Source organism: Cinclus cinclus, chromosome 5 (genome assembly GCF_963662255.1).
Source record: "Cinclus cinclus chromosome 5, bCinCin1.1, whole genome shotgun sequence".
NCBI classification, from domain to species: Eukaryota; Metazoa; Chordata; class Aves; order Passeriformes; family Cinclidae; genus Cinclus; species Cinclus cinclus.
The window spans coordinates 631867-657389 of record NC_085050.1 but is presented as its reverse complement, the minus strand read 5'-3'; the positions used below and the strand labels follow the sequence as shown (position 1 = coordinate 657389).

Here is a 25523-nt window from a genome sequence, read left to right as displayed (position 1 = left end):
GCTGTTAATGAGCTGTTAATTGAGACTGGAGCTGCTGGGCAATGTTTTTGAGGCAGTTGGTGCTCACCTGGTTGCTCTATGTTGCCATGGCCCTAATCCCCAGCAGGAACAAATCCACCGGTCGGAAGTCAAGCAGTGCCCATCCCAAAGCTGCTTTCATCCTGAGGAACATTTCAGCCTCCAGCCACCCCACCAAGGTCAGTGACAGCTCACTAAGGGCAGTGATAACTCAACAAATGTAGTGATACCACAAGCAGTGGTAACTCAGCTGCCAGGTTTGTTTTCCCTGCTGGGATGTGAAGCCTGTGGACATCACATCTGCTCCCAGGACCTGGGCAAGCCTCATGTCTGCACTGAGCCCATGGCCAGGTGCGCCCATCCCTCCTAAAACTGAGTTTGTTTAGCTCAAGCTCCCCTGGTGATCACCAGGAGCCTCCACTGGGAAAATCCCCATATGGGAAAGGGATAGATGGGAGTGAGGGATGATCACAGCCTGTAGTGGAGTGTGGGGGGGTGTGGTTTAATGTTAATGGTGTTAATGAGCCCAGACTTGAAACCAAGTTGGTCTTTGGCTTTGTAGTTTGATTTATGGCGTCCTGTTCTTCCTTCTCTTTTGCTCTTAGCTTCTGCAGGTTTGGTTCTTCCTTCATTTGGTTTCCCCCTCATTTTCCAGAAGTTCTTTTATTTATCCTGTACCACACTTCAGTGAATTCTTAACTTTTAGCCTTCACTGGTGCTTTTGAGCACCAGGCCTGAATTTAGGAAGAATTCAGGTTTTCTTGGATGATGTCTCCCCTCTGCTGGAAATCTGGTGTGGATTCACCAGAGCTGACCCTGGTCTGGATCTCCAGCACCTTTCTCATCCCTGTGTGTTCTCACAGTGTTGGTGAGGAGCAAACAAAGAACCCCAGAGTCAGGAGGGTCAGAAATGCCCTCTAATGTCCATATCTAAGATCATCAAATCCAACCATCGACACTGCCAGGTTCACCACTGAACACCACGCTGCAGCTCCTGGGTGGGATGGTGAAAGTGGTGGCTGCAGGATTCCTCCTGCAGCTCCCTAGAGCCCAGGCCTGGAGAGGACATGTGCATTTCAGTGCCCAGGAAAACAGGGGACACGTGAGGTTCAGTGCCCAGGAAAACAGGGGACATGTGCTGTTCAGTGCCCAGGAAAGCTTAACTCGAGGACCTTGTCCCCAATTCTCTTTTCTCCCCAATGCAGCAGGGCTCAGGGACCGCGTTCCTCCCCAAACCCAGCGCTGCCCCACCTGGATCTCAGCCCATCAACGTTGTCCACCCCCTCCGCCCGGCTGCCCATCCCATCCCCCCCCGTCCCAGAGACTCCAAACCCACCAGGCCCCCTCCCCCAGCCAGCAGATCACCTCTGGTCCCCCCCAAAGCCAGCACCTCCCAGGCCAAGCTCCCACCTCCGAGGAAGCCTCTTCCCTGCAGCCCCGTGAGAACCCCACAGGTGAGCAGCCCTGCCTGGCCCTGCTCCCCCTGCAGCCCCGGGAACCCCATCTTTGGGTTGGGCTGGGACTGGGACTGGGACTGGGACTGGGACTGGGACTGGGCTGGGTTTGGGTTTGGGTTTGGGTTTGGGTTTGGGTTTGGGTTTGGGTTTGGGCTGGGTCTGGGCTTGGAGTGGGACTGGGACTGGGCTTGGGCTGGGCTGGGATTGGGCTGGGTTTGGGCTGGGTCTAGGCTTGGGTTGGGTCTGGGCTGGGTTTGGGTTTGGGTCTGGGCTGGGTTTGGGTTTGGGTTTGGGTCTGGGCTGGGTTTGGGTTGGGGTTGGGTTTGGGTTGGGTCTGGGCTGGGTTTGGGTTGGGTCTGGGCTGGGTCTGGGCTGGGTTTGGGTTGGGTCTGGGCTGGGTCTGGGCTGGGTTTGGGTTGGGTTTGGGCTGGGTTTGGGTTGGGTTTGGGCTGGGGCTGGGCTGGGTTTGGGCTGGGTCTAGGCTGGGGCTGGCTGGGTTTGGGTTTGGGTTTGGGCTGGGGCTGGGCTGGGGCTGGGTTTGGGCTGGGGCTAGGCTGGGTCTAGGCTGGGTTTGGGCTGGCTTTGGGCTGGGGCTGGAACTGCAGGAAGCCCTTAGAGCTGAGGACCCTTCAAGTTTTTTCGGGCGTTGTTCTGTGCTTTGAGGGACCCCAGCTCTGCAGGGGGAGGGAGGTTTGCAGGAGCTCCCTGGATGTTCCTCTGAGGGTTTTGTCTCTCCCCATGCCCTTTGTGGTCCCAGGTGGTCCCAAAGCTCCAAGCCCCGCGCCGGCCGCTGCCGGGCAGTCCCCTCCTGGCCAAGGAGCTGCCTCCTGCACACGGACAGACCCTGCTGGTCATGGTCCCTCCTTCCAACTTCAAGGTGTTGGGGACAAGTGGCTCGAGCCACCCCACGAGGCCGTTCAAGTGAGTGGGGAGGAGCTGGGTGTCCCCCACAGCTGGTCCAGCCGGTGGCACTGGGGGACCTCGTGGGGGGGACATCCCAAAGGGCTGGAGTGACACCCTTGGCCTGGCCGGGACGGGCAAACGGCGGCCAAGGCTGGGAGGTGCAAGGTGGCAGGATAAGGGAAGTGCCACCCTGGGAGTGCCTGGCAGGAGCTGCTGGGGCTGTGCGGGGGGATTGGGAGTGAAGGGACGGCTGCTGATGCTCTCTCATCTTCCCTCCCTGCAGACCGACGCCACCTCAGAGGTGAGTAGAGAATGTTTACAGCCCCCTGTGGTGGGGTGGCCCTTGGGTAAGCACTGGGCTGGGAAATGGGGACCAGCCCACTTTCCCAGGGGCTCCTGGATGAGCAGGACATGTCCCAGCTGGGATGGGGCTCCTGTGTCCCAGGGAATGGAGGATGTGGGTTTTCCGGTTCGGAAATTGTTCCAGGCCAAGTTGGATGGGGGTCTGAACAATCTGATCAAGTGGGTGCCATTTCTGCCCACAGCAAGGGGTGGAACTGGGGGTCTGTCTCCTGCTCCCAACCCTTCTGCACTGCTGAATCCTCTGGGTGTGGGACAGGGGAGCCTCAAGGGATCCACTCTGACCCCAGACCTGGGGCCGTGTCCACAGAGGAATTCCTGACGTGGGGAATGGGGGATGTCGGGTGCCTGCACTCCAACCTTTGTCTCTTTTCTCTCTTCCCTTGCTCCAGGCCAGTCCCAGCCATCAAAGTCCAATCCACCTCCTTCTCAAAGAAGTGACAATCCCAGGACACCTGACCCACTCTTGCTGGGCTGGCTCTCCTGATTTGCACTGCTGTGGCCACAGGGCTCTCCCGTTCCTCTTGTTTTAGTAACCCTTTTGATACCAGAGGACTATTTTTGTAAGACAGAATTTGTACTCGGCACACAAACTGTGGTGGTGGGGGTGGACAGGGGACATTGACACCACAGCTCAGCCAGGGCTTGGTTGCAGGTGGGGTTTCCATGATGGAGATCCCACCACAGCTCTTGGCACTTCTTCCTGGCCACCTTTCCTCCCAGCTTTAGTTCCTTTTGACATTGCACACGGGCTGGGACAGAGTGACCCGGGGCAAGTGAACATCCCCACCGAAGGGAGACGCTGGTGACAGTGTGATGTCCTCATAGCTACCTCCTCCTCCTCCTCCTCCTCCAGGCCTGGTGAGCCCCCAGCCACGCTGGCATCATCTCGGGGAGACGTTTGCCATGACAGAAACGTGGTGCCCAGTTTGGACTGGGCCACACAGTGCTGGGACATTTCCATGAAGGATCCAAGTTCTCAGGCTCCTCCTGACCTCCTGTCCCATTGCACAAGGAAAAGCAGTGATGGTCCTGGGGTCACCTGGAAGGAGAAACTGTCTGGGAATGTCTGAATGCCCCAAGTGCCGGTGGCAGCCTCTTCCCAGGGTGCTTTGAGGGGCTCGGGAGCCCCCACAACATGTTCTGCTCCCTGCTCCTGGGCCAAGGCCAGCAGTGGCTCCGGGAGCCGCTCATGCTCCACTGCCCAAGGGAACAAGAGCAGGAGAGCTCCTGCCCGTGTCCTTGGCTCGTCCGAAGCCTTGGCTGAATTTCTCTGTGCCTCAGTCCCCCCTCAGGGGCGTTTCCTACCTCACAGGGCTGTTGTGAGGTTTGACAAAGGGATTCTTGGAAAGGCCTCCCAACCCTCCATCCCAGGTGCTGTTGACCTGCACAGTTTGTGCCACTTTCCTGTGACTTGACCTGCAGCTCAATCAGGGTCTGAAGTGACAACAAAGACTTTAAATTTAAAGTCCCCTGGCTCCTCTGGCTCTTTTCTTGCTCCCTGTCCCCTGAACTTTCAGACTCCAGGGAATCTCCAGGACCATGACCACAGCAGAGCAAACAGATCCCAGGGATCCCTAAACCTGGGATCCAGCTGTGTGTGACCTGTCGGCTACACCAGGTGATCCCATCCAACCTGGGAAAAATCCTTTTGGGACGGGTCCAGCCATGATGTAGGTTCAGGGACAGCCCCTAGGCAGCTGCTGTGCTGTTCCATTGTCCCCGTGCACAGAACAGGGGACTGCAGGCTCTGGGTGAGGCCACCTTAACCCAAGCTCTCCCTACCCTCAGGTCTTGTTTTGGAGTTGTTGGTCTCACACTTGGTTCTTCTCTGAAGCATCTTCAGCAGGAATTTCTCCATGGAAAGGGGTGGAATGGGCACTGGCAGGGGCTGCCCAGGGAGGGTTGGAGTGTCCATCCCTGGAGGTGTCCCAGGAACACCTGGATGTGGCACTCAGTGCCCTGGGATGGGGACAAGGGAGGGGACATCGGGCACAGCTGGGACTCGGTGACCTTGGAGGGATTTTCCAAGCTGAATGATTCTGGGGTTCTGTGATCCCTGATACCTCCCTATCTTTCCTGGTTCATGGATATGCAGCTGGGATCAAGGATCCAACATCTCCTCTTACTCTGATACAAAAATCAGAAAACCAGTGTCATGGAGGTTGGAAGGGACCTTTCGAGTTCATCCTCAGATGAGTTCCAGGACAGGATTAATGAACTTATCCTTAAACATTCCCAAAGTCCCATTTTTCAAGGGAACTCCCAAAGACTTCTGACAGGGTGAGATTTGAGGAAGAGCTGCTGGAGAGGGAAGCAGCTCCCTGTGGCTGTCCTCCCTTTCCTGCCAGGGCAGGGGGTTCAACAGCTGCAGAGGGTTTGGAGGAGTCCCTGCAGTGATGAAGTGGTTGTAGAAAACCTCTCAGGAGGATCAGATCATCAGGCTCAATGACAAAGGGAGGGGTGGCAGTGCTGTGGTCACAAACCCTGAGGGACAAGGACCTGACTGATGCCATTGAGCTGGGGCCATGTCCCTGGGCTTGGACTCTGGCCCCTCAGTGGCACCTGCAGGGACAGGGATGTGGGATCCTGCAGGGACAGGGTAGGGCACACAGGTGGGTCTGTCCATCCTGGGACATCCACACGTGCGGTCCGTGGGCCTGGCAGGGCTGGAATTTTGGAGAAGGGAGGAGTTTGGGGTGCCCAGGTAGCACTAGGTGGCAGCAGATGGCCACGGATCCTCTGCTCCTCTCTCCTCTCAATTGCTGGGATTGTCAGGGACCGCGTCATCAAGTGCAGCTTTTCTCCTTGATCTTTCTCCCCTGCCCCATCATTTACAAACCCATTAAAATCACCAGCTGGGTGAATCAAAGCTGCTGAGTGTTCCCGAGGACTCGCTGAGCTTCCAGTTTGTCTCTGTGGAGCGTTCCTTTTATCAAGTGGAATATGTGAAAGGCTGGGAGAGCTGGGAATGTTCCCCTGGAGAAGGGAAGGCTCCAGGGAGAGCTCAGAGCCCCTTGCAGGGCTTGAAGGGGCTCCAGGAGAGCTGGAGAGGGACTGGGGACAAGGCATGGAGGGACAGGACACAGGGAATGGCTTCCACTGGGAAAGGGGATATTGGGCTGGGATCTTGGGAAGGAGTTCCTGCCTGGGAGGGTGGAGAGGGGCTGGGCTGGAATTCCCAGATTTGCTGTGGCTGCCCCTGGATCCCTGGCAGTGTCCAAGGCCAGGCAGGATCCATCTGGGACAGTGGGAGGTGTCCCTGCCATGGCACTGCTGGGCTTTGAGGTCCCTTCCCCCCCAAACCACTCTGTTATTCTGTGTCTGCCCCTCCTTGGCCCTTCAGGGGTCTCTGTCACCCACCACAGCCCCACTGGAGCTGTCCAGGATCTCCTCCATCTCAGGTAAGGTGTTCCTCTCTCTCCATGCCTTGGTTCCCCTCCCCACACCCTGATTCCCCTTCCCCAGCCCTCCCCGTGCCCTGTCCTGACCCACACCAGGGACTTGTGGCACTTGGGGTTACAGGGGCTGGGCTGGGACGTGGGAGCAGGGCCAGGTGACAGGAGGGGACAGGGGGGTCCCAGTGGCCCCCGGGCAGTTCAGCACTTGGAGCTTTGCTGGGGCACTTTGGATGAGCCACCTGGGAACAAGAATTGTCCTCCTGGACTCCCTGGAGCCTGAGCTGGGAGGTGCCCCAGGATGGCCCAGTTTTCCGGGGTGTCCTGGCCCAGGCAGGCTCTGTCCCTGGGCTGCAGGACCAGGGGACACTGCTGATGTCAGCTGTAAAACCATGGAGTGTCCTGGGCTGGAAGGGATCCACCAGGATCACCCAGTCCAGCTCCTGCCCTGAACAGAACACTCCAGCAGCCCCACCCTGGGCCTGAGTGTGCTGCCAAATGATTTTTTAACAACTCCTTTTATTTTCTCACCCTTTTATTTTTTAATTTTTTTTTCTTTTAAAATTTTCCCTTTTATTTTTCTCACTTCATGCAGCATGCTGGGCTGAAGGAGATGAGGGCATGGACACCTGGAGCAGGAGCACCCAGCCTCAGGCAAGCAGCACATCCTGAGCGGATGGAACTGCAGGAAGCCAGACACATGCACAGAGCCAAAGGAAAAAATCAAAGAGAAAAGGGGAAAACAAGCAGTGGAGCAGTTAATGGAGAGGCTCCTACAGCCTGGGAAGTTGAGCCATTTATCATCTTCCAGTCCTGTTCCTCCTTTCTGCTGTGCTTGGCTTTGGCAGGAGGGGTTTGCTCTCTGCAGCCATCACTGCCATCCAGGCTGCTGTTCCTTCCTTGGAGCCATGGACAGGCCCATTAGAAATGAAATTACAAAGCACAGCTGGATTTTGGTTCTCTGCATCAACTCCTCTCTGCACATGGAGAGAAGGAGAAAAATCCCTTTACAGTCTGACACAGCCTGTGTCAAACACTGAGCTCCCACGGAGCACCCACGGCTCATCTCTGAAATTCTCCAGTGATCCTGGAGAGGTGAGATCCTGTCCAGGCTCATCTCTGAAATTCTCCAGTGATCCTGGAGAAGTGAGATCCTGTCCAGGCTCATCTCTGAAATTCTCCAGTGATCCTGGAGAAGTGAGATCCTGTCCAGGCTCATCTCTGAAATTCTCCAGTGATCCTGGAGAGGTGAAATCCTGTCCAGGCTCATTTCTGAAATTCTCCAGTGATCCTGGAGAGGTGAAATCCTGTCCAGGCTGATCTCTGAAATTCTCCAGTGATCCTGGAGGGGTGAGATCCTGCCCAGGCTCATCTCTGAAATTCTCCAGTGATCCTGGAGAGGTGAGATCCTGTCCAGGCTCATCTCTGAAATTCTCCAGTGATCCTGGAGAGGTGAAATCCTGTCCAGGCTCATCTCTGAAATTCTCCAGTGATCCTGGAGAGGTGAAATCCTGTCCAGGCTCATCTCTGAAATTCTCCAGTGATCCTGGAGAGGTGAGATCCTGTCCAGGCTCATCTCTGAAATTCTCCAGTGATCCTGGAGGGGTGAGATCCTGCCCAGGCTCATCTCTGAAATTCTCCAGTGATCCTGGAGAGGTGAGATCCTGTCCAGGCTCATCTCTGAAATTCTCCAGTGATCCTGGAGAGGTGAGATCCTGTCCAGGCTCATCTCTGAAATTCTCCAGTGATCCTGGAGAGGTGAAATCCTGTCCAGGCTCATCTCTGAAATTCTCCAGTGATCCTGGAGAGGTGAGATCCTGTCCAGGCTCATCTCTGAAATTCTCCAGTGATCCTGGAGGGGTGAAATCCTGTCCAGGCTCATCTCTGAAATTCTCCAGTGATCCTGGAGGGGTGAAATCCTGTCCAGGCTCATCTCTGAAAATCTCCAGTGATCCTGGAGGGGTGAGATCCTGTCCAGGCTCATCTCCTGAATTCTCAAGTGATCCTGGAGGGGTGAGATCCTGTCCAGGCTCAGCTCTGGAATTCTCCACTGAGGTGACCAAAGGAACAGGAGGGACCTGGTCCCATTGACCAAAGGCCACTCTGCTGACTTGGCTCAGAGAATCCAGGACCAGCCACGGGTGAGCAGCCTCATTTTCTGCTCATCCCACAAACACAGGTGGCTTTTCCCACTGTTTATCCTCCTGCTCTCTTCTGTTGGGTTCTGTGCCCCTGGCTGCCCTTTTGAGGAAGAAAAGCCATGGCTCTAAGACAAAGCTTAGTCATTCTTTGAGCTCCAAAGGATTTCTGGCAGGGTTTTTCATGGCACAGGCTCCTCAGCAGAGCCTTTCCCGCGAGGGTTTAGCACATGTGAAGCTTTTGTGTTGCAAACATCTCAGGCCTGAGTCAAGCCCTCCGCAGGGCTCTGTTCCCGGGCACTTTATTATCATCACTCGTGCAGTTTGGTCTTTGCATGTCTTTGGTTTTTCCAGCAGCACCGAAAACAGCTCAGTTCCTTTGATGTTCCCTTGGCTGCAGCTCTTTTTGGGTTCTATTTTGTTGTGTGCTTTTCTTCCCTTCCTCTTTTTGAGCAGAAGCAAAAGAAAATCAATTTGAACAAGATGCAGAAATGTTTGAGAACACGATGTTAATCAAATCAGCTGCTCCTGTGTTCACCCTGCAGCTCAGCTCCGAGCCAGCCCAGATGTGGGAGCTGATGGAAAAGCAGTGATGGCACCTGTGAGACCCCTGGTATCGTAAAACCCTTGGTACCATAAAATCCCATGTACCTGTGAGACCCCTGGTACCGTAAAACCCCTGGCACTGTGAGACCCCTGGTACCTGTGAGACTCCTGGCACTGTGAGACCCCTGGTCCTGTAAAATTCCATGTACCTGTGAGACCCCTGGCACTGTGAGACCCCTGGCACTGTAAAACCCCTGGTACTGTGAGACCCCTGGCACTGGGTGCTGGGCATGAGGCTGAGTGAAAAACCCCACAGACAATTACTGGAGAAATTCCTGCCCTGAGCAATCCCAAACATCCAGGTGTCCTGCTCCTTTCATGGAATCCTGGGATGGGATGGTTATTCCATGCCATCCATGGCAGGGACACCTCCCACTGTCCCAGATGGATCCAACCTGGCCTTGGACACTGCCAGGGATCCAGGGGCAGCCACAGCAAATCTGGGAATTGCAGCCCAGGCAGGAATTCCTTCCCAAGATCCCAGCCCAATGTTCCCTTTCCCAGTGGAAGCCATTCCCTGTGTCCTGTCCCTCTATGCCTTGTCCCCAGTTCCAGCTCTCCTGGAGCTCCTGGGCAGGTTCAGTGCCAGGGCTGACGTGGGCTGGGCTCTGCTGTGTCTCAATCTCCAGAGCCAGGGCTTGGAGCAGGGCTGGCTTCTTGGATCATTGCACACCATGGGATGGATTTGGTGGCTCTGTCACTCCGTGGAGCTGGTGGCCCCTGTGTGACCTGCAGGACTGCCCAGCCTCAAGGACACCAACACCCTCCTCCTCCTCCTCCTCCTCCTCCTCCTCACTGCTTCCCTCTGGGCACTGACAGGAGCTTTTATTTTAATGGAATCCAAATGACAGGCCTGTGCTTTGGACAGAGGTCAGGAGCTGTGGCAGGACCAGCAGAGCCACCAGTGTCCTGGGGATGATCTCAGCTGTCCCTCGAGGAGGGGTGAGCTGCTCAGGCTGGAGCTGGGGCTGCTGGGCACCTTCCCTCAGAATCACCTGCGAGGGCTGGCTGGAAATTGCACCTTGCTTCCTGGCAGGAATGAAGATCTGCAGGGCTGCTTCCTCTGCTGCTGTCCAGTGGGATTGGGAATGGAGGACCAGGGGTCTCTTCAGCCTGGAGGAGACAAGGCTTTGGGGACACCTTCCAGGACCTTCCAGGACCCAGAGGGGGCCACAAGAGACCTGGAGAGGGGCCTTTGACCAGGGCAGGGAGTAAAAATCAAGGAGGAATGGCCTCAGGCAAAAGAAGGAAGGTTTAGGTTGGAAAGTGGGCAGGAATTGTTCCCTGTGAGGGTGGGCAGCCCTGGCACAGGGTGCCCAGGGCAGCTGTGGCTGCCCCTGGATCCCTGGGGGTGTCCCAGGCCAGGCTGGACACTGGGGCTGGGAGCAGCCTGGGACAGTGGTGAAGCAGTCCCGCACACCTCTGTGCCTCTGGGATGACACAGAACACCCGATCCGGGTCACTGGGCTGAGCCCTGCTGTGCCCGGGCTGCGACAGGAGCGGCGCCGCTCGCGCTCTGGGAATGCCGTGCTCCCATCAGTCCTGCCTTAGGGATCCCGTGCGCCTGGGAACAGCGAGCGTCTGCCCGGACAGGAGGCAAGTGTCTCAAGTATTGCGCTTATTCAGCCTTGAAAAAATAATTTCTGCACGGCTGGGCACGTCTGGGGCAGAGCCACCGGCGGGATGTGTCAGGAGGTGACAGCAGGGACCGGGCACGGGGACACCTGGAGCGCAGGGAGAGAGCCCGGAGCTGGGCTCTGCCTTGTCCAGGGGGATCCATCCTGCAGGGGCTGCCTGGGAATTCCCGCCGGGAATGGCCCCGCTGCAGAGCTGCCCCAGTGCTGGGGAAGGCGCAGCCCGGCCCTGCTCCCTCTCTTCCTACAGGGTGTGATCCCACCGGATCTGCTGCAGGAGTCGCTTCACTCCCGTTTTTCTCCCCCCTTTGCCCCCGTCCCTGCAGGAGGAATTCCTGGGGTGGTTCCAGGCTGTTCTTCCCCAGCTGCTCCTCACTCACAGCCCCTGAGCTGCAGCTGGGGCCTTCTGCTCCTGCTCCTGCTCCACCTTCCAGATCCCTCCTAAGCCTCCAAGTGGAAAGATTCCCCCTTCTCTGTCCTTATCTGCAAGGTGAAAGGAGGGAGGAATTGTCTCCTGCCTCGGGGAAGATAAGTCACGTTGGCCTCTCCTTCTTTAGAAAACTCTCTAATGCCATTTATCAATTAATTACTGGGTTGCATTTCTGTCCATTAATTCCCCCTGCTGTCTCTCAGTTTTGGAAAAGTCTGTGATGCTCAGGCTCTAATTGTCCTGTTCTTTCCCTGCTTTCTTTCTCATTTCCAAGTTAAGTGGATACCAGAGCCTTCTGTGTCTGCTCCTTTATTTCCCCTGCAGATTTCTCTGCCCCCCCCCCCCCCCCCCCCCCCTTCTCCTCCTCCCCCGTCGTGCTCCAAAAGGATTTCACTGGGTTTGGGGGAGAGTGGATTAAACTGTGTGGCCCAGGCTTTAAATCCCCATTCTGCTCAGGAATCAATTGTTGTGGAGCCAGGAAAACATTTCCACTTGGAACTTTTTACACTGACAGATCCGCTTTCAGGTCACCTGCAACATGCTGTGGTTTTATATCAATCTCAGTCTCTTGTTTGGGTTGAAATAACCAAACCAGACAATTTGGAAAGAGAAAAGCTTCAATTTACCTTTTTTCCCCAAAAAGAACCCATTTGCTGTCTCTGTTTGAAACAATATTTCCCTTGTTTCACTTCAGCTTAAAACACAAAAGTATTTATTTTAAATGGGAAGAAGTTTCCACGTAAACAAAATGGGTTTATTTTGTTCCAGTGATTTGCCAGTGAAAAATGGAAAAGTATAGCTTTGGGATAGGTCCAAAGGAAGGTTTTCCTCCAGTTCAATCACTTAATCACAGAGCTGTTCTCAGCACCTCCCCTGGCCCAGGATCCCCATCCCTGCAGCCCTGAGGAGCTCAGAGATGCTGCCAGTGAGCCCAGGAGCAGGAAAGGGTTCCTGCTCCTACGTGGGGTACCTGAGCCAGGTTTGCACACCTAAGCAGGTTCCTGCTCCTACGTGGGGTACCTGAGCCAGGTTTGCACACCTGAGCAGGTTCCTGCTCCTGCCTGAGCCAGATTTGCACACCTGAGCGGGGTCACGCCTGGAGAAGGTGCTGGGAGTGGAACTCAGCATTCCAGGATCCTTTTCCAGGGCGCTGGTGGATCCTGGAGGACCTCACGCTGAAAGCCAGTCACAGGAGAATCCTTTCCAAAGCCCTCAGCTCTGGTCAGAAGGAAAAGGAGATTTTCCTGCTGCATCCAGACCCCACTGGTTCCTGCTGGGCTGTGCTGGGGACACAGGACGGGGTTGTTGGGGTGTCCTGGGCTGGAGCTGGACCGATGATCCCTGCGGGTCCCTTCCAGCTCTGGGTATTCCGTGGTTTTTGATCCTGAGAGGCGCAGCTGTGTGTGGTGGGCACAGATGTGGTCATTGCCCAGGCTGGTGGGGCTAAGGCTGTGGGAGATCTCCGGGTGCCATGGACCCCGAGATGTTCACCCCCAGCCCAGGCCAGCAGCCTGTCCCCCCTCCTCAAAAGCCAGCGGATTTCTCATCCCCATCCCTCCTCCAAACCCTTCCCTGCTCCAGGCTATTCTTTTCCCCTCTCCACGGGAGGATTCCTCTGCTCCCATCCCAGCCTGGCTGCACCCAGCAGCTCCCTCTGCCCTTCCAAGCCCCTCCCGGGCTGATTCCTCCCCTGCTGGGAATATTTTCCTCCGTGGATGGAGACCCTCAGAACACTCACGGCATCCCATAAACTTCACCCTACTGTTATTTTTTATGCTGGAGAAGCTGATTTGATGTGGAGCTGAAGCAGGTCCTTGCCCCTGGACCTCCTCACTAAATGAGGGAGTTTCTGGTTGCACTTCCAGTGGTTTTGTTGCCTTTGTGGAAAACAGATCCATTTGCTCCGCTGTGGATGTGGCTGAGCTGGGGGAGTTTCTCTGTTTGAACAGAAAAACAAACCCAGGTGTCTGTTCCTGCTTTCCCTGCAGTCAGGGGAAGTGTGAGAAAAGGGTGTTAATTGGTGACAGCTCGGTTCCTCCGGCCGGGCAGTGAAAAGTGAAGTAACCCAGGCGGGATGTGGCAGGAAAGGAGCCACAAAGAGCCCTGAAATCTCCTTGGCTTCTCCTGGCAGGGTGGAACAAAGAGTGGATGCAGCAGAGAAATCCGGGTCTCACCCCCAAAAAATTGATTTCCTTCTGGTGCTGCAGTATGTTTGAGAAATGCTGGGATGCATCTCAGACAGGAACAAATTGAGGAGGAAAAATGGGAAATATGCCTGGATTTCCTTTTATTTCCTACCTCCCTGGGGTGGAAGAAGGGACAGAGGCAAGCTGGTTCCTGAGGGAGGAGGGAAAGGTGAACCTGTCTGTGACCAGTGGAGCTGGACCTGGGATGGGTTTAGGAAGACCTGGCCCTTAAAAGCCAGATCTGTAGAAAACCACAAGTGCCTGGGAATAGGCAGGATAGGAACCTCTGGAGGGCACAGAGAGAAACTGGTAGGATAATCATGGTAGGAGAAGAGAAACATGGAATTGGTTTGGTTGGAAAATCACTCTGAGCCCATCGAGTCCAATGTTTGCCCAGCACTGCACCATGTCCCCAGGTGCCACATCCACAGGTTCTCTGAACACCCCCAGGGATGGGGAGCCCTTTCCATGGAGAAATGTTCCCAAAATCCAACCTAAACCTTCCCTTTCCTCCTGTCCCTCTTCCCTGGGAGCAGATCCCAAATCCCCCCCGGCTGTCCCCTCCTGTCAGGGAGTTGTGCAGAGCCACAAGGTCCCCCCTGAGCCTCCTTTTCTCCAGGCTGAGCCCTTTCCCAGCTCCCTCAGGAATTCTCCAGCCCCTTTCCCAGCTCTGTTCCCTACCCTGAACACGCTCCTGCCCCTCAGGGTCTTTCCCAAACCTGGCTGGCTGGGGCTGATCCCTGGCTGTCCTTGGAGATCCCAAGGGATGTGATCCTAGGTGTTGATCCCTGAGCAGATGAGGTGTTCTAAAAGCAGCTTTCCCATGCATCAAAGGCTTAGCAAAGCCCCTTTTCTGAGTGGGGGGACAGGAGCTTAAAGCAATCACCTGGAAGGCTGGAAAGGAGTGGGATTCTGCTCTGCCTTGCTTCTAGCAAGAGATTCCCGGTGCGTGGGCAGGGAAATGCTGTTTGTACAGCAGGAAATCTCCTTCCACCGAGGCTGGGGGCTGCAGGGAGCAGGGAGAGGCTTCTGGGGAAGGAATCAGCAGAGAGGAGGAGGAGCAGGTTGGTGAGGGGGGTGCTCAGCCCCTGCACAGCTGGGATGAGGAGCTGCAGTCCCAGGGGACCATGGAATCCAAGAATGGATTGGAAGGGACCTCAGAGCCCACCCAGCCCCACCCCTCCATGGTGCTATCCCAGGTTTTCCAAGCCCCATCCACCCTGGCCTGGAGCAGTTCCAGGGATGGGGAGTCCATCCCTGGTGTTTCCTGAGTGCAGGTGGGGATGGTGAGGGATCCCCACCTGCTTGGGCACAAATATCCAGCCTGGAGCGGGGAGAAAGGGGATGGACACAACACAAATTTCCACTCAGGGTGGTAAATCGACCCCTGATCCCCAAATCCCGAGTGCATCCATCCCCCTCCATCACACCCCAGCTCCAGGCTGTGTGTGGATCCCAACTTCCCCACCCAGCACCCCAAACCAGGATTTAAGGAGGGCAGGGGACGTTTGTTCCCCCCAGGAAGCTGAGCAGGACCAGGTGCCACCTTTGCCAGGCTCTCCTCACCCAGCCTCACCACCTGGACTTTAATTTTCTTTTCCAGACCCTCAACCAATGGTTCCTTCTTCCCTCCATGTGGGAAGGCCAGAGAGCAAAATCCATCCTGCTGCTGGCTCCTTTCCACCCCGATGTCACAGCAGCAGCAGCTGGTGCTCACTTCAGTGCACAAAGCTTTGCTTGCTTCTCTCTTCTTCCCCTTCTCCCTCCCTTCCTGACCCTTCATCCTCCTCCTCCTCCTCCTCCTCCTTTGGCACTTTGGCGATGCCAGCCCAGACTCCAGATAGTCCAAGGGGCGCTGGAATTGTGTCCCTGGCAAGGGAACTGCACAGTCTGGGCTAGCTGAGGACAGGCACAGCGAGGAAGGAGGGAGGGAAGGACGGGATGTGATTTGTGAAGCTCATGGCTGGTTTGGGGGGAAGGGTTTGTTCTGCCTGGGAATGTGCAGGGTTTGTTCCTCCAGAGTGGGATTTGGTGCTGGATGCTCCCCTTGGGGTGTCTGGCCCCACCCGGGTTTGCCGTGGCCTCCCTGGGGAGGTGCAGGAGCTGGGGGGTCTCCATGGGGCCATGGGGTCTCCATGGGGCCGTGGGGTCTCTATGGGGCTCTGGGGTCTCTATGGGGCTTTGGGATCTCCATGGGGCCATGGGGTCTCCATGGGGCCGTGGGGTCTCTATGGGGCTCTGGGGTCTCTATGGGGCTTTGGGATCTCCATGGGGCCGTGGGGTCTCTATGGGGCCGTGGGGTCTCCATGGGGCCATGGGGTCTCCATGGGGCTCTGGGGTCTCTATAGGGCTCTGGGGTCTCCATGGGGCCGTGGGCCAGGGAATGGGGATGAGCCCTCGAGGGATGGCTGAACCTCCATCAGCTCCAGCCTCCCACACAAAACCCTCTGACCCTCCCTGGTGGGGACATTCCCTCTGCTCCACGCGGGAGCCTCTGGCTCTCCATTGGCACCCCAAGGGTGGCTCTGTAATTCCATAATTCCAGCAAAGGTGGAACGGGAGGTGTGAACGGGGAGAAGAGCAAATGTGTAATTGGGCTTAATCTTGCTGCACTCAGGGAAGCAACAAAACATCTCGGTGTGTCTGTTTAGTCAAAACACAGCCACATCACTGCTCGGCTGCTCGGGAACAATAAAGATGCAAATAAAGTCAACAGCTCCCGGCTTTGGCACGCCCGGATACCGGGAGAGTTTTACTGTGCTCTGATTGCCTTGGAAGGAATCCACTGCTGCACGTGGAAACCCTGCTGGAATTCCTGCTTGTTCGGGATGGAACTGAACGGGAATGGGAGAGGAATTGAATGGGAATGGGAGAGGAACTGAATGGGAATGGGAGAGGAACTGAACAGGAATGGGAGAGGAACTGAATGGGAATGGGAGAGGAACTGAACTGCAATGGGAATGAGGAGCAGGGTCCCTGCACCCCCAGGCTCCAGGAGTTCTCCCCCAGGCAGAGTCGGGGGCAGAGGGCACGAGGGGTTTGTGCCGGGCTGGGGGTCAGTGCTGGAGCGAGGGGTGAGCCTGCAGGAAGGGGGCTCAGCCCATTCCCAGGCTCCTCCCAGGCTCCCTGGCTGTGCTGTCCATGTGTGGCAGGTGAGCTGAGCCAGGACTGTCGTACCTGTCAGCTGCAGGCAGCTTTGCCTTCTCTGGGAGTTCAGTTTTCCTTCTGGCAAATCCCAAGGCACATTTCACTGTGGTGGGCATTGCTGGAGTTTGGGATGGGATGGGATGGGATAATGGGATGGGATAATGGGATGGGATAATGGGGTGGGATAATGGGGTGGGATAAGGGGATGATGGGATAACCTGGCCAGGGCAGATGGGCTGTGCTGGGGGGGGATGCAGGAGGTCAGTGGGAAGGTGAGAGGATATTAAAACAAGCCCAGAGCTTTTCTGGCCTGGGTGCTGACTGAAGGACTCTGGGGCCAGGGAAGGAGGGGGAATCCTCGATGTCCCTGGGGTAAATGAGTCTTGATGCCTTGTTGGGACTCCCAAAAACAGAGGGCAGACAAAATGAAGGGAATACAATGCAGGTGTATTTTTTTGAAGGGTCTTCAGGTACATTTTGGGCAGGCATAACCCCCCAAGGGCTGCACCCAAAGTGGACAATGGCTCACGGGTTTTCACACTTTGATAAGCTTGGTCCATTTGCATATTGGGGGTTAATTACAGCTCCAGGTAATGAAGTAATTTACCCCAAGTTTGCTCCCCCCAATCACTTTTGTTTCCATCTCGGGGCCTGAGGCAGTGAGGTGTCCTTGATTGCCAGCCTGGAGAGGAATTATTGTGTCTGACCAAACTGGGAGAGCAGCAGCTCACACTGGGTATAGAGTTTAGAGTTATCCACCAAAGAATTGCAGGGTTACAAATGGAAAATAGAAAAGCTGAAATCCTAAGGCATCCCAGGAACAGCGGGCTGGGGGTCCCAGTGCCATTTCCCTGGGAGATCCAGGAGCTGGCAGTGGCTCCTGGCAGTGGAATTACAGCCAACTCCTTCCCCAGAAGAACTTGTTACCCGTGACAAGAGGCACGAACTGCTCGTCACCTGGGATGCTGAGAGCTTTAATTGCTGCTGAGAGGAGACAGTGACAGCCATTTATCCAAAAAAAGGAATCCAGTGCTCCTGAATGAAATGTTTAGCTGAGAAACGAATGGCACCTCTGAGAGAGGAGCAGGAGGAAAGTCAGCTGAAGAGGTAAAACAAAGGATGGTAACCAATAAATACCTGGCACAGGTTGATGCTCGGATCCTGATCTCCAGCGTGGGAGATCTCCCTGTCATGGGATGCTCTGGTTCTGCAGGAGGAATCCTTTCCCACATCCATGGGCTAACAGGCAAATGTGGGGCTTCCACTGTTCCCCCAGAATAATACAGATATAAAATAGAGTTAAACTTCAAGTGGAAAGCTTTGTGTTTTGCCAAGATTTGCAGGTTATCAGATGTGCTTTCAGTCAGGCTTTGAATCCCCCTCATTTTTAATTAGTGAAAAGGTTTCTTTGAGGGGGGAGTGAAAGGCATAGGACTCATGTTTGATTTGCAAGAGTTGTCCTGGATACTTCAATAATTCCAAGAACAAGAATAAGAAAAGATGAATCAGGAGAGCTCTCCCAAGCAAACAAAATCACACCAAGAAGTTTCTTTTCAAACACCAGTGTGTTTGCATCTGAAATTCTATTTGGCTCCACTAGACTGACAGATCCTGCCTCTGCTCCTTACCCATTGCTTCAGCTCCTGTTTCCTTGTTGCCCTTTTGATGGAGGAACTCTGTCATAAATATTTCACTCAGCTGTGTCCCAGCCCAGTGGGTTTTAAGGGGACTCTTTGATTTGTTTGGTTTGTTTTCCTTCAGCTCTTCAGGAGCCAGAGGTTGTTCCATGGCCTGTGCCTGCACTGCTGACAGCTGGGAGAAAGGGCTTGGAAAGATGAAGGAAAAGCCAACGCAGGTGCCCAGATGTACTCTCAGAATAGATTTAGGCTCCTTAGGTCATTTCTGTGCCCAGGCCTGCTGAAACCCTCTGCCGTGTGCTGCCTTCCCCCTGCAAATCCCAGCTGTTCCCTCTCGTGACAAAGCCGTGCCAGCTGTGCCAGCTGTGCCAGCCGTGCCCACGCTGCCCTGGCTCGTGTCCTGCACGGCCCCTGAGCCCAGCTCCCTGCAGGAGCCTGTCCTGCAGTCAGGAGCAGTGCATTCCGTGCTGCTCATTGCCAGAGCTCCCTGCAATTTGCTGCTCATTATTTCTGTTTGCTCCCCTAATTAACGAGGGTTTGTGTTCTCTCTGCTGCTCTCACGGCTCTCACTCTCTTCCCCAGCTCAGCCTCTTTGCTTCTTTTCCTCTCTGCTGCTGCTTCCCCCATCTCCTGCTCCCTCTGCATTTTCTCTTTGCTCTCTTGGGGGGTTCCTTTCCAGCTAAGCGCTGCCATTTCCAGCATACCATTTTTTCCCCCCACATCTACATCTCTTTTCTTTTTTTGATTGTTGTTGTTGTCCATTTGATTGCTTTCTCCCCAACTGTTTCCTAAAATCTCCTTGCATTTCTGCTTCCTGAGTGCATAGAAATTGCCCAATCTGCTCTGATTTGCACTTGGGTTTGCATTTATAGAAGCCACCCGGAGTTTTTGTGTTTTATTTGTGCAGAGACTTCCAGTTGGAGGTGTTTCAGATCAGGGATGAGGAACCTTGGACATGGAACAGGAGAGTGTTCAGAGGGCCAAATGTGTCATCCTTCTCCAAATTGTGGATGTGACAGTGGATATGGAGCCTGGGATCCAAAAGCACATTGACCACTTGGAAAGCATCCTGAGAAGTGCCACTGTAAAATCCACGCCGTGACAGCCTTGCTGTCCAGGGGAAGTCCTGGAGTGTCAGCCTGGATGTCACTCTGTCACTCTGTCACTCTGCTCCTTGCTGGAGCCGGCTCCAAACAGCTCCAGGGGGGACATGAGGCAGTTTTGGCAAACTCGGGGGCTTTCCCAGGTTCTGAGCTGAGCAGTGCCCAAATGCAGCCTGGCTTGGCTCACAGCTGGCCTGGGCAGCTGAGCTGGGTGTGCTGAGCTCAGCTGTGCCCTGGCAAAGGAGCCCTCAGTGCCAGGGCTGGCACTGAGCCCTGGGCAGGGACGTCCCCCTGGCCTGGTGTCCTTCCCTGGCTGTGCCTCTGCTGGCACCTGCAGGTCCCTCCCAGCTCCTGCCATGGGGGGACACAGATTTCCCTTCCTTCCCTTCCCTTCCCTTCCCTTCCCTTCCCTTCCCTTCCCTTCCCTTCCCTTCCCTTCCCTTCCCTTCCCTTCCCTTCCCTTCCCTTCCCTTCCCTTCCCTTCCCTTCCCTTCCCTTCCCTTCCCTTCCCTTCCCTTCCCTTCCCTTCCCTTCCCTTCCCTTCCCTTCCCTTCCCTTCCCTTCCCTTCCCTTCCCTTCCCTTCCCTTCCCTTCCCTTCCCTTCCCTTCCCTTCCCTTCCCTTCCCTTCCCTTCCCTTCCCTTCCCTTCCCTTCCCTTCCCTTCCCTTCCCTTCCCTTCCCTTCCCTCCCTCCTTCCTTCCCTCCTTCCTTCCCTCCTTCCTTCCTCCCTTCCTCTTCCCAGGGGTTCCCCTCTCTGCTGCTGCCCCCCAGGAAATGTGGGCAGAGGCTTTGAGGCACAACTCTTGTGTCCCTGTTTCCTCAGGGATTTCTCCATGGAAAGGGGTGGAATGGGAACTGGCAGGGGCTGCCCAGGGAGGGTTGGAGTGTCCATCCCTGGAGGTGTCCCAGGAACACCTGGATGTGGCACTCAGTGCCCTGGGATGGGGACAAGGTGGGCACTGGGCACAGCTGGGATTTGGTGACCTTGGAGGGATTTTCCAGCCTCAGCGATCCTGGGATTCTGCAAACCTGCCTTTTAGCCAGCACCCCCAGGGTGTACCCAGAAATTCCTGCTGTTCCTTGGGAAGGAACACGGAGATCCCAGCCAGGGATGGATGGACTCTGCCTCTGGCTGAAGGGCCCAGCAGGAGCCCCGAGCTGGCACCATGGACTGTGGCAGTCCAAGCTTTTCCCTGGGCACGTGTTTAGCATTCCCATCTGCTCCTTTGAAATAATACAATTTAGCTTAATTTTTGGTGTCAAGACACTTGGTTAGGGAAATTATATTCTGTCACCAAGGTGTCAGGCTTGTCTGGGGTTTAATAAAATTATGACACCCCGTGTGAGCTGGGAAATGAGCATCTCCCTGCTCCAGACCTGCTCAGAGCAGGGATATTTCCTGCAGAGCTGGAGCAAACACGGTGACAGAACTGCAGGAGCACAGCAAATTCGCTGTGACTCAGAATCCCCTGGACATGGCCGGGAACTGTGGGACACAAATGTGTTCTGGCACTGGCAGCAGCTCCCTTGGAACAGATTTTGGGAGTGAGAGCCTGGAACTCACAGGTGATATGTTGTTAACCCTTGCAAGGGAAGAGGGAAAATGTCTGAGCTGGGAGCATATCCTGAATGGCCAGAGTGAGGCAGGAGGGAACTGGGGAGACTGGAAATCCTAAAATCTGGTTCTGTCATACGGACAGAAAGAAATGGGAAACCTGAGGGCAGCATTCCAGTCAGGACTGTTCTTTGAGCATCAAAATTCAGGTTAAAAATAAGAAATCCATGCTGTCTGTTGTAAGAACATCCCAAAGTTGTGGATGTGGAGCACTTGGATGTTCCCGTGGGAAGCAGAGCTCCTGCAAACCCTGCTCAGCCTGGGAACAGTCACACAGGGCTGGGGAGAGGAAAGGAATTTGCTGCACTCTCTGTCTGTGCCCCTAACTCACTTTTGGACTGGACACTGAGCCCAGGCTGGGGGAGAAAGGAGACCTGAGCAGGATGAGGAGCTGCTGAACTCTGAGCAGGATGAGGAGATGCTGAACCCTGAGCAGGATGAGGAGATGCTGAACCCTGAGCAGGATGAAGAGCTGCTGAACCCTGAGCAGGATGAGGAGATGCTGAGTCCTGGCAGGATGAGGAGATGCTGAACCCTGAGCAGGATGAGGAGATGCTGAACCCTGAGCAGGATGAGGAGATGCTGAACCCTGAGCAGGATGAGGAGATGCTGAGTCCTGGCAGGATGAGGAGATGCTGAGTCCTGGCAGGATGAGGAGATGCTGAGTCCTGGCAGGATGAGGAGATGCTGAACCCTGAGCAGGATGAGGAGATGCTGAACCCTGAGCAGGATGAGGAGATGCTGAGTCCTGGCAGGATGAGGAGATGCTGAGTCCTGGCAGGATGAGGAGATGCTGAACCCTGAGCAGGATGAGGAGATGCTGAACCCTGAGCAGGATGAGGAGCTGCTGAACCCTGAGCAGGATGAGGAGATGCTGAGTCCTGGCAGGATGAGGAGATGCTGAACCCTGAGCAGGATGAGGAGATGCTGAACCCTGAGCAGGATGAGGAGATGCTGAGTCCTGGCAGGATGAGGAGCTGCCAGGTCCTGGCAGAGCCATCCCTGCCCTGCTGTTTGTGCCCATCTGCTGCTCCCCAGGGCGCTCCTGATGCAAATCCTTCCTCTCATAAAACAAACTGTGTCAAGAAGGAACATATGGTAAATAAACCCTGCTTGCCCAAATGCAGATTTAAAGGCTGTTCGGAGCCAGGGCCAGCTCCCTGCTGATGGAACTTGCCTTTGTCCCACTGGATTTGTGCTGCTGGGAGCTCTGGAGGCAGAGAAGGACCCGACCCTCAGTTCTTCCTCGTCCTGGATGTTGGAGTGTAAAAAGCCGAGGCCTCTGTGAGTTCCTCAGAGAGAAATCAGAATGCAGGAATCGAATTAATGCTTCCAGAGAAATTAAAATATATTAAGGCACTCAGACATGAAATAGAGGTGTAAGCTTTAGTTTTAAGTAAATAGAGATATGATTAAGTTATGTAAATATGAAGTAAAGGTATATGTCTAAGTTTTAAGTGAGTAAAAATATGTTCTAAGTGCCTTAAAGAGCAAAAGCCTTAGAATCTAGTTTAAAAAACAAGCTGCAGTGAGAGTTCAAAAACATAGTTCTAGATGTAATAAAAACATGGTAAGAATACTGCTTGCATTCCTCAACTAGAACAGGCAGAATTATTTGTGTAAATAGATGGAGCTATATAGATAAGGATTAACACCACTTTCGTCCTGTAGAACACAATTCTAATTGGTTTGGAAGGAATGCTTCAGGTTCCTGTTTTGAGCTCATTGGGTAATTAGTAAATAAAAATCTGTGTGCTGGGCAGAGACCCGCAGCAATCTGGACACTGGAGCTGCTGGGGTTTGTGTCCCAGCGGGTTTTGGGAACATCCCCCAGTGCTGCAGGGCCCGTGGGATGGGGCTGGCTCCGTGGAAAGTGCCCAAACTGCTTCACTTTTGGAACCAGTTCAGGTCTGAGCTCCAGGTTTGCCATGACCCCTCCTAAATCCAGGATTTCCAGAATTGCTCCTGGACTCCTAAACCTGGCCCAGGACTCCTGGTTTCATGGGAAAGGCTGAAATTTCCATCCCAGAATGGCCATTTCCTGGTGTTTGCTGCTGAGCAAGGGTCCCATTTCCAGCTAACTCTGCTCCTTTTAGTTCTTCAAACCCTTTTTCCTTCCAGCCTTCAAACCTGACAGGTTTGAAGTGATCGGGATATCACTGCTTAGGGGGACCCTGGGGTAAGCCCCAGGATGCAAAGGAAAATAACCTGGAAAGGATTTCAGAGTCCCTAAGGACTGACCCTGTCATTTACAGTATCTCCCATTATTTTTGTCTTTTCCTTGTGTCTATTCTGATACAGATCCCTCAAGGAAAAATGGAATAAAACATGCACACGTTACAGGGCCTGTTGCATCACCAGTGCTTAGCTTGCTCAATTGACTGGAAAATTCAAAATTCACATCCAATTTCACCACTGAAGGGGAAAAACCCATCCTTGTCAAGAGCCTAATACTGGTTAATATTAGTTTTAAAATTAGGTTGGTAAACAAATCAGCAGTGGATCTGCAAGGGGCAGGGGGCACTTCTGGAGAGAGAAACTCGGGATTTGTGTCCCTGCTCAGGTGCCGGGTGCTTTATCCCATCCCAGCCCCAGGAGGGGACAGTGGCAGCTCCCCCTCAGCCGGGGTCATTCTCCTCCCCCAGCCACCGTGACTGAACCGAGCAGGGAAATCTTCCCGTTGCAGTGGACCGGCCTCATTTGGGTGAGAAATGATCCTGCGGTCCTGAGGGATGCCAGGGATCAATGGGAACCCCTGAGCACCGCAGGGATCAATGGCATCAGTGGGATCAATGGCATCAGTGGGATCAATGGCATCAGTGGGATCAATGGGATATCCTGGCACTGCCACCAGGGATCAGTGGGATCAATGGGATCAATGGGATCAATGGGATCAATGGGATACCCTGGCACTGCCACCAGGGATCAATGGGATCAGTGGGATCAATGGGATCAATGGGATCAATGGGATCAATGGGATACCCTGGCACTGCCACCAGGGATCAATGGGATCAGTGGGATCAATGGGATCAATGGGATCAATGGGATCAATGGGATACCCTGGCACTGCCACCATAGAGGGGTGTGCTGGGTGTGGGGTCTGAGCTTCCCTTCCTGGGGCTGTCTCTGTGTGTGCCATGTCACCCATGTCACCATGTCACAATGTCAGTGTCACAATATCGCAATATCACCTACCCCACAATGTCACGATGTCACAATATCACAATGTTACAATGTCACAATGTCCCAGTGTCATCACTGTGACCCCCAGGTGCTGCACTAAGGCTCATGGTGCTGCTGTGTCCAGGCAGTGAATGGTTGCACCCAATCTTTGACGTCTTTTCCAACCTGAACGATTCAGCCATCACACCAAATGTATTTAAACTGTATTCTTATTCTTATTCTTATTCTTATTCTTATTCTTATTCTTATTCTTATTCTTATTCTTATTCTTATTCAATGGATCAGTTTATGTTCTGCCATGTCAAAAGCTCTCCAGGGGAGATTCAGCCCCACATTCATTCCCTGGCCTCTCTGTCCTTGCAGGCACGGAGCTTGTGTTGGAATTCACTGGAAGTGGTCCGAGTGGTCCATGGAATCTGGGGAGTTCTGCTGCCTCGGGAGCGCACACAGCCCCAGCTGGATTCCTCCCCAAGCTCCAGGGTGTGTTTGTTCAGGGCTTGGATCATGTCATGACAGGCACACGTCGGGGGTGGCCGGGGGTGTCTGACCTGAAGGGTTCCTGCAAGGACAGTCCCAGGGGGATTGCACCAGGACTGGCACAAGAGATCTGGAGAGGGCCTGGAGAGACAGGAATGGCTTCCACTGCAGGGTTGGATGGGATTTTGGGATGGAATTGTTCCCTGGCAGGGTGGGCAGCCCTGGCACAGGAATTCCCAGAGCAGCTGTGGCTGTCCCTGGATCCCTGGCAGTGCCCAAGGCCAGGCTGGACATTGGGGCTGGAGCACCTGGGACGGTGGGAGGTGTCCCTGCCATGGCAGGAGTGGAATGAAATTTAATTGTCTTTAGGGTTCCAAACCATTCTGTGCCTGCAGACCGCTTGTGGGAGCTGTGCCCTGTTGTAGCCCCTGTGGATGATGCACAGACCCTTCCCTGCCCTGGCTCACCCCTGACACAGAAATGCTCTTGGGCAGGGGCTGGGGGCTCAGCCTCATCCTCCCACCCATCTGTCAGAGCTGAGACTGGAGTGAGGAAAGAGGAATTCCACAGGGGAATTTTGTGCTGTCTGGCACCTCCAGCCCACGCTTTTATTGGGATGAAGGGGGGAAGACACCCAAGCGCTGCAGCGCCCCGACGTGTGACCACCAGAAGGGACCTTTTTCCATCACAGAGCAGCTGTGAGCAGCAGCTGTGGTGACAAAAGGCTGTTTGAGCTCATAACTGTTCCATCTAAATGCAAATGCTGCCACAGCCCTGGGCTAGCAGGGACTGCTGCATCCCAGGCTCGGAGTGGGACATCCTGGATGTCTACTCCTTCCACACGGCCAGCCTGGGGAGATCCAGAACGGGAAAATGCATCACGGAGCATTCCCACAGCTGCTGCACAGCTCTGCCCCACACCACGGGCTCCATCCTTTGTCTTCTCCCTTGACTCCTGTTTTAGGGAGCATTCTCTGACTCCAGTCCAGCAGAACTGGGCTGGGGAAATGCCAAGGGGGAATGTGGCACTCAGGCTGATCTGAGCCACTGAGCTCAGTCCTATCAGCAACCCACAGAGCCCTTGGCTGACCATGGGTCCAGGTGCTCACACTGGAGCATTGCAGCTCCAGTGACACAATGACATTTAGGGGATGCAGCCTGGAGAGCTTTAAACATCCTTTGGAAAGACAGGAAGAGGCTGTATGGGTTCAGCATTGATTTAGGACCATAC

At 54.7% G+C, this 25523-nt stretch overlaps 1 protein-coding gene across 1 annotated transcript in view; it reads left to right on the top strand.

Moving 5' to 3' along the window:
• Positions 1-4159, top strand: part of LOC134044149 (disintegrin and metalloproteinase domain-containing protein 33-like) — a 30414-nt gene extending 26255 nt beyond the window's left edge. The window contains exons 20-24 of the mRNA XM_062493238.1: positions 104-197; positions 1224-1472; positions 2233-2396; positions 2662-2679; positions 3131-4159. Coding sequence (XP_062349222.1) covers positions 104-197; positions 1224-1472; positions 2233-2396; positions 2662-2679; positions 3131-3179 — 574 coding nt within the window. The 3' untranslated portion in view covers positions 3180-4159. The remainder of the gene's footprint in view (positions 1-103; positions 198-1223; positions 1473-2232; positions 2397-2661; positions 2680-3130) is intronic.
• Positions 4160-25523: the final 21364 nt, after the last annotated feature.